Raw genomic sequence first — 9,173 nt, forward strand, 5'->3', positions numbered from 1 at the left:
CAACTTATTTACGGGCTTTCTTGGTCATGTAGGGCGCAAGTAAAATGCTGCAATCGTTTTTTTTAATCGCATGATAGATTGCAATTTTGTTCTTTGTCGTTATTCGTACGCAGTTGCGTCGACATTTGTAAATATGCGCGGTAATCTAGTTTTCACTGGAAGGTGAAAAACAAGTTTGTGTGATTATTAAAAGTGCGTTGTTTGTGGTTCTGTGTTTATTTATACTAAGCTTGTTGTATTGCCTTTACTGCGTTTATACTAGAATCTTAACTATTAAGGTAATAGTATTATTATATACAAAATAAGTTGTTTTGTTCTAGGACAGCTCGATGGTTGGTTGGTTGGTTGGTTGGGGTTTTATGGCGCAAAAGCATCTTAGGCTATGATGCGCCAGGTACATACACTATTGCAGGTAGGGTTTCGAAGAGGATAGAACTTTAGTAGTTGATGATAGGTTAAAACTATGTGTATGACTTGTAAGTAGTTATGGACATGAAGTTGGGTGTAAAATCATAGTCGGTGTAAAAGGCCGATAGCTTTCAAGAAGTTAAAAACGCTGTGATGCGGAACTAATGGTTCGTTGCCAAGCAAAATAGGAAGGTTTAAAGGCGTATGTTCTTCATATAGCTGAGGAAAATGTTTCCGTCGGTCTAGGTCATAAGCAGGGCATTCTAATAATATGTGTGCGACAGTTAAAGGATTATTGCAGTGTTCGCACTCTGGGTGATGATGATGATTGGGGTTTAATGGCGCAAGAGCGACTTTGGCTATATTGCGCCAGACAAAATTACTTAAGACGGCTATACTAGGAAAGAGATATTAAAGTTTTCATGGTAAAAGTTACAGCTGATGTATATATCCGGTCTTTTTAAGATAGTCAAAAACACGGTTAAAGGGCACTAAAGGATGATCACCAAGCAAAAACATAGGATGAAATGGAAGGTGATCTCTAAAAAGTTCAGCAAAACTTTGTCGGCGATGTTGGTGATGAAATTTACAATGCCATAAAATGTGCAAAACTGTCAGTACTTCTCCACAATGAGCACAGAGCTTTTCGCCTTCGCCACAAAGAAGATGTAGATGAGTCAGACGTGAATGGCCAATCCTCAGGCGGCATAATAGAACCTCCAGTCGACGTTCCTTATGGAATGAGCTCTCCCACAGAGCCAAGATGGGCTTAATGACATGAAGTTTATTGTTACACTCCGCGTCCCACTCGGACTGCCATGCCTTCAAAAGTGATTTCTTCCAAAGGGGCCCAAGGTCCTGATAGGGTAACCCAAGAGATGTTGCCGAGTCCTTTGCACCTGCAGCCAGTTTATCTGCTTGCTCATTCCCTGGAATTCCGACATGACTGGGCACCCAGCAGAATATTATGGTGTGTCCGAGTTTGAGAGCCCGGTTTATTTTGAACCGTATATGTAGTACAAGAAGGTTCTTTGTGGGAAGTCTAGAAGAGACAGCCTGTATCACGCTTTGTGAATCAACAAAAAGGATAGCCTTTAATATTTTGTTACTCATGATATGTTCAATGGCTAGAGAGACACCATAAAGCTCTGCAGAGAAAATGCTTGCCATACCATCCATTCGCCAAGCTTTCTCAAAGGAACCAGAATATACGGCACAACCAACAAAAGATGAAGATTTCGACCCATCAGTATAGAATTCAGTATAATCTCTATATGTCTCCTGCAACGACTGAAACTCCTGATGCAGGGCTTGAGGGAAAATAGCCCGTTTATCATACTTTGTGAGCGACCAGTCGCAGAAAATCGGCAATTCGTCCCACGGAGAAACTTTTTCTTTGTGCTTTAGTATGACAGCATCATTCAGTGGAAACTGGAGGGAGGCACAAAGGCTTTGAATGCGGAAGTTAATAGGACGCACGATACGTGGCTTGTTTTCAAAAAGTTGAGAGAATCGACAGGTACGGATGGTAGTGTAAGATGGATGTTGCGGGTCAGAATAGACCCTGCAAGCATAAGAAAGGCTAAGGTACTGTCTACGCTTCTCGAGAGACATCTGAAAGGTTTCTGCATACAAACTCAACACAGGTGATGTGCGAAAAGCACCTGTAATTAGTCGGAGCCCCAGGTGATGAACCGGATCCAGCATCTTTAGTGTAGATGGACGTGCAGATCCATACACAATTGCACCATAGTCGAGGCGAGACCGAACTAAGGAATTGTAGAGTCGCAGGAGGCAGCGCCTGTCGGACCCCCACGAGTTGTGGGACAACACCTTGAGAATGTTTGATGATTTTAAGCATTTGCGCTTCAATTCCTTCAAATGAGGTACAAAAGTGAGCTTCTTGTCAAGAATTATGCCCAGAAATTTGTGTTCCTGGCGAACAGGTATGTCAATGTGGTTTAAATACAAAGAAGGATCAAGGGACAATCCCCGGCGGAGCGAAAAGGGAATGCAGACAGTTTTTTTCGGGAGAAAAAGTGAAACCGTTTTCATCTGCCCATTTGCTCATCCTATTGACTGTAAGTTGTAGTTGTCGTTCACAGCTGGAGAGGTTGCAAGAAGAAACGGAGACCTGCACATCATCCACATACAATGAGTAAAACACAGACGGTGGTATCACACTTGCAAGACTGTTAATTTTTACAGCAAACAGAGTAACACTTAAAACTCCTCCCTGAGGGACTCCATTTTCCTGGGGGAACACATCGGACAGTGTAGAACCCAAGCGGACCTGAAAAGTCCGGTCGCTTAAAAAATTCTGTATACACTGGAGCATGCGGCCTCGTACCCCATAGTTGTGCAGATCCCGAAGAATTCCATACCTCCATGTGGTATCATAGGCCTTTTGCAGATCGAAGAATACCGAGACACAATGCTGCCGATGTACAAATGCCTCACGGATAAAAGTCTCCAAGCGAACCAAATGGTCTGTGGTTGATCGTCCCTCCCGAAATCCACACTGATTAATGTCCAAAATATTTTCTTCCTCCAGAAAATAGACTAGACGCCGGTTGATGAGCCTTTCATAAGTCTTCCCAAGACAACTAGTGAGCGCAATGGGACGGTAACTCGCTGGAAGAGAGGGGTCTTTACCAGGCTTCAGAAGAGGAATAATGTGGGCGCTTTTCCAGCATCGAGGGAAAGCAGCTACTTTCCATAGATGATTAAAAAACATAAGCAAATAAATTAATGATGCTGGGGACAAGTGCCTCAGCATTTCGTAATGAATCCTGTCTGGACCTGGTGCAGACTGCTTTTTTACACCCAGCGCCACTTCCAGTTCGCACATACTGAACGGTCTATTGTAAGCTGCCCGGTCATATCCTGACATCGAGTCAGGATATGACCGGGCATTGGGAGTCTCCGACTCGCAATGGCGGGACGCACACATGCTTTTGCGTATCTCCGTCTTTTTCTATGCGTGGTGGCATTAGTGAGCCTTCGCAGGAGTGGCCTTCCGTCGTCAACAGTGTCGACAGAGCGTGGAAATCGGGTGGCCCATTTGTGGACAATAACAGCTTCGCCAAGCACCGCTACCTGTAAAGGCGAACTGTTGTGGTGGGCAGGCGTTAGGCCTAACGGCCGGCCTTTATCCGCTGGCTCAATCCGCCGTCAACCGCATCTCATCTGGCTCCTTCTCATCGCCGGTGACGTGCCCCCCAACCCTGGTCCGCGGCCCACCTGCCCTCGCTGCTCCCGGTCGGTGTATGACAACGTGGCCGCACTTCAGTGTGACGGTTGTGACTTCTGGCTACACCGAAAATGTGAGGACGTATCCTTTGCGTCGTATCGCCGCCTCTCCTCATCATCATCAGAGTGGCTCTGTGCTGCATGCCAACTTCCGCCCTTCGTCGACGACTTGTTCCCGTCCGAGCAGAGCTGAGTCGTGAACTCCAACACCAGCTCCTCCGAACAACCGGCAGTGCAGGCTTCCCCCGTGACCATCGCTTCCCCACCGCTTCCCTCTCCTCCGTCGGCGGCCAAGAACACCAACCTGGGAATATGGTTTTCGAACGTGCGCTCGCTGAAAAACAAACTGCTTGACTTCCGCACTCTTCTCCTATCCTACCCGGACACAGTATTTGCAGTTTGTGAAACTTGGCTTGACCGCTCAATACCTGACGGGCTTCTTGTGGATGTGGAAAGTTTTACTATCTTCAGGAAGGACCCAGCCTCGAATGGAGGAGGTGTGCTGGTGGCGGTACCCTGCCACATGACCTGCCGGAAACGCCAGGACCTGGAGCATGAGCACCTTGAGGCTGTATTCGTCGAGGTGAATCACCACCAAGGAAAAGTGCTGATCTGCTGTGTTTACTGCCCCCCAACCTCACAGTCTACATCCTACGATCTCCTCGGCAACTCCCTCAGGCGGGCTGGAATGGGCAATTACCTGAACATTTGTGTGCTGGGTTATTTCAATGCGCATATCGACTGGACGGATCCATCTGCTCCCACCCCATCGGCCCCCTGTGATGATATGCTACTTGATATCATGGAGACCGGCGGGTTCCTTCAAGTTTGTTCGGAGCCCTCCTATATTTCACACTCTGGGAAAACGTCCTTCCTAGACCTGGCCTTCGTTACCAATCCAGCACTTGTATCGAGCTGTTCCCTTGAGTCCAGTCTCCCTGGCTCCGACCACCACGCAATTTATCTCGAGAGCCTACTCAAGCCGCCAAAATCTGGTCCGCACGCGAAGCGAATCCAGCAATTCTTGAAGACTGACGGAACGCACCTTCAAAACCTGCTGCACCTTGCACCCTGGTCCCTGGTGACTGACGAACCTTGTATTCACGATGCCTACGACCTCTGGTTAGATCTCTTTTCGGCCATAGAAGCAGAATGTGTTCCCACAAGGATGACGACTGGCCGGCAGCGACCATGGATCACTCAAGATATCATTCGGCTCTCCCGTAAGAAACGCCAGTTATTCAAGAAAGCACGTAGGACAAAAAATCCACTCCACCTCAGCACAGCGCAGCAAGCACAGAAAAGTCTGAAAAAACTAATCTACTCTGCACACAGGGCCTCTATGGAGTCAATTGCAGGGAAAGCCATCCATTTCCCAAAGCTTTTTTGGGCCCATGTAAACAATCAAAGAAAATCATCCTCCCGTCCTGAATTCTTAGTTAACGGAAGCCAGGTAATAGAACCCGGGGCTATAGCGGAACTTTTCAGTGACCACTTCTTATCGGCTTGGACCGACCCTGGCAACCCCTCACTTCTACCCTCCAACACACCTCGTTGTAGTTCACCACTTGCATCGTTCGATGTGCAGGAAGAAGACGTTGCAGAAGCACTGCAGCGTATAAACCCATCTCAGAGGGCTGGACCTGATGGCGTGCACCCAGCTTTCCTGAGGATGTGCTCCAACAAACTCAGCCCGATCCTGGCAAAACTTTTCACGAACTCTCTTCGTGCCGGCTCTGTCCCCCGACAATGGAAGACTGCCCAAGTCACCCCGATACACAAGGGAAGCGGGCTGTCCAAGTCACTCGTGTCCTCGTACCGGCCAATATCAACTACATTCATCGTATGCAGAACAATGGAGAGAATAGTTAACCGACATTTACTGGAACACATTGAGCGACACCAGCTGCTTTCCTCGCACCAATATGGTGTCCGCCCCGGCCGGAGCTGTGAGCTAGCTCTCGCAACCGCGGTTCACACCATCAGTAGTTCCTTAGATGGACGTACACCATGCGAGCTCGTCCAACTCGACTTCAAGCAGGCCTTCGATAAAGTTGACCACTCCATCCTATTGCAGAGACTCTCCGACATTGGATTATCCGGCAACCTGTTGGACTGGGTAACGTCCTTCCTGCTCGGTCGTACCCAGCACGTAGTCTTCGGCGGGCAGAGGTCTAACACCGCAGAGGTCGTGTCAGGGATTCCTCAGGGTAGCGTCCTAGGCCCTACCCTCTTTAACATCTTTATTGATGACATCACCCGGGTCTTAGGTTGTACGCCCCTTCTTTATGCCGACGACCTCACCCTCGTGCAGCCAATCCGTCGTCCCCTCGATCACCAACTACTCCAAGCGGACCTGGACAATGTTGTCGCCTGGTCGGGAAAAAACTGACTTTCACTGAACTTTGCCAAGTGCATTCTGATGCAGATATCCTCATCCAGGCAGCAGCGTTCCGCACTCCCCTGCTACAACCTCGACGGAGTGAACATTTCCAGAACGACCAGCACCAAGTTGTTAGGTGTCAAACTGGACTGTCGACTCAGTTTCGGCACTCACATTGCCGAAGTGATCTCCCGAGCTCGAAGGATGCTGGGTTTTGTTACCCGTGTCTCAAGAGGGGCCGGGTCAAGAACACTGAGGCACCTCTACACCGCACTGGTGCTGCCGCACCTTGGGTACTGTGCCGCAGTCTGGGACCCCCCTCAGGCCACCTTATCCGCTTCTCTTGAAAGTGTGCAAAGACGTGCCGCGTACACTATCTTGCGGTGGCAGACCCCTCATGTCCCCCAGTACCGGGACATAGCTACGGATGATCTGCTGGCACGTGTGGGTTGGAACTCCCTGGCCCTGCGCAGGAAAATCTCCTCGGTCCGGCTTTTGGCAACCTGCCTCCCGCCAGAGGCTCCCGAGGTTCCTCTTGCTCGGCAGCTGCGGCTGAACCGGAACGGTGGCCCTCAACCACTCTTTGCCCGCACTGACCGGCACCGGAATACCTTCGTCATCAGGGCAGTAAATCTGTGGCGGTCCCTGCCATCAGAGCTGACAGCGGGCCTGAGCGAGAAAGAAGATATAAGACCCATCTGCAGGGGGGAAATACCGCACTTGCGGTCCTAAGCAGCACGCAGCCGAGTGTTGTTTTGTTTGTTGTTGTTGTTTTTTTTTGTTTTTTTTTTGTTTTTTTGTTTTTTTTGTCGCTCATGTAACTGCGGCACCACAGACCTCCTGGTATGGGCTCCTCGCCTTTTGTGGTGTCGCAACTCTTTCCAAGTTGAATAAATATTATTATTATTATTATTATTGATTGCTTTTCAGCAGTAGACTGAAACTTCTTAAACTTTACACTAAAGTTGGAAGAACTAGATATATGTTGGAAGTGCAAACCAGGAACATTTGCCTGATCTTTGAGAGATACGGCAGGCAAGGGAAAAAGAGGGATTCGGAAAGGTTGATAGTCGCCTCGGACTTCTCGCAGGCGGTCCCACACTTCCTTCGCTGGAACAAGGCTATTTATAGAAGAGGCATATTTGGTCCATGAGACCCTTTTAGCCTGTTTTCGTGTCCGATTCGCCTTAGCCCTACTTTTCTTGAATGCAATTAGGTTTTGATTGGTAGGGTACCGACGAAAAACTCCCCAGGCTTTATTCTGGTCCTTGCGAGTGGTTGTGCACTCCTTAGTCCACCAAGGTTTGCACCTCTTAGGAAGATGTCCAGATGTTTGAGGAATAGAATTCGAAGCCGCACCAATTATACATTCAGTGACATAAACTGTCGCATTGTCGGGGCTCATAGTACGAAGCAAAGATGGATAAATCCCAGCCTCTAATTCAAAAATAGACCAGTCGGCGTTCTCCAACTTCCACCTCGGAAGGCGAGTCGGAATCGATGGAATCGGTTTAACGATTTCTAAAACAATTGGAAAATGATCGCTGCCAAAAGGATTGTTTAAAACTTGCCATGAAAAACATGGAAGTAACGATGGTGACGATAAGGACAAATCAATAGCTGTAAAAGTGTTATGGGCGGCACTAAAAAATGTTGCTTCTGTTTGGTTCAAAAGACACCCCGGATGATAATAAAAGTCGCTCAATGACTCCACCACGAGAGTCCTGTCGAGAACTACCCCACAGGGGGTGGTGGGAATTAAAATCGCCAAGAATTAAAAAAGGCTCGGGCAGCTGGCCGACGAGTCCCTGAAATTCTTGCAAATGCAGCGGAGTGTTGGGTGGCAAGTAGAGTGATACAAGGGTAATGAGGCGGTCAAGAAGAATTCGAACTGCAACTGCCTCAAGTGGAGTCTGTAGAGGGACTGGAGCACAGGCAACTCCACTCTGCACTACCACTGCTACACCACCCGAAGGGTTTGATAAAATGCGGTCCTTTCGGAAAACCTGATGACGATGTAGCACTTTTGTGTGGGTGTCACTCAGATAAGTCTCCTGTAGGCACAAGGCCACAGGACGGAGCTCATCAAGAAAAAAATGTATGTCATCAATGTTACGAAAAAGGCCGCGACAATTCCACTGCATAATGCTAAAATTGTGAACCATTGTAACGTTTATAATAAAAAATAAAATTAAAAATAACTGTCAAGAGTAAGCAAATTTTTTACGACTTAAAATCTATCTTTACACGCGGAGCATTTTTATTTTTGGAGGTGTCATTCGGCCTGCCCGTGTTGCCACCGGAGGCCGGAAGTAGAGATTCGGAGCTCGAGTGGGGTCTGTCCTCGCCGGACCTTGACCCACTCTCGTCCATTGGCTCAGCTGGAGCCAAAAGGGGCTCCTCCTTGGAGGCCTGTAACCTTGACGGCTCCCCCGGTTTCCGAGATCCACTAGGGGCAGAGGGACCAAGTCCCCTACCTCGTGGTGGCTGGAACGGAGAAGCAGGGGGTGCAGAACCCTGTGCAGGGAACGCAGACCCCTGTGCTCGGGTGGATCCCGACGGAGCGGCATCCACCCTGTCATCTCGAGGTAGAGCAGTGTGCACTGCTCCAGAGGTGCCTTTCTTCTGCGACGGGGTGGTCTCCGTCTGTTCGGATAATAAATCCGAACCTTTCGCACGGCTGGGGAGGGCACCTGCCCGGGCAGCTGAGATAGCGCGCCCTGGGAGTTGCACCTTTAGTTTGGGACCAGAGGACTTAAGTGGTTGAGCAAGGTCCCCATAAGACACTTGCGTTCCCACAGACGCCATGGGTGGTGCAGGTCCCCGGCGCACCACCTCGGCAAAAGAGCCTCTCTGAAAACCCAAGAGGCGACGTTTTGATTCGGGATAAGAGATGTTTTCCTTCACCTTCAGAACTTCCTTTTCTCTTTTGAAATGTTCACATGACCTAGAATACGCAGGGTGCTTGCCTTTACAATTTACACATTTCATGTCTTCATGACAGTCGTCAGCGTTGTGCTCGGAGCTACCACACCTGGCACATGTCTCACGGCCATGGCATGACCGCGAGCCATGCCCAAAGCGCTGACAACGGAAACAACGGACAGGGTTAGGTATGTAAGGCCGGACC

The 9,173-nt window shown here is 48.9% G+C and overlaps 1 protein-coding gene across 1 annotated transcript; it reads left to right on the forward strand.

The window, feature by feature from the left end:
- The first annotated feature begins 6,082 nt into the window (after nt 1-6,082).
- LOC115328604 lies at nt 6,083-6,775 on the forward strand. Its single transcript, XM_029989907.2, has one exon. The coding sequence runs from the start codon at nt 6,083-6,085 to the stop codon at nt 6,773-6,775; it is 693 nt and encodes a 230-aa protein (XP_029845767.2).
- The last annotated feature ends 2,398 nt before the right edge of the window (nt 6,776-9,173 follow it).

The sequence above is a fragment of the Ixodes scapularis genome, unplaced genomic scaffold (assembly GCF_016920785.2).
Source record: "Ixodes scapularis isolate PalLabHiFi unplaced genomic scaffold, ASM1692078v2 PGA_scaffold6__148_contigs__length_123643588, whole genome shotgun sequence".
Classification (NCBI taxonomy): Eukaryota; Metazoa; Arthropoda; class Arachnida; order Ixodida; family Ixodidae; genus Ixodes; species Ixodes scapularis.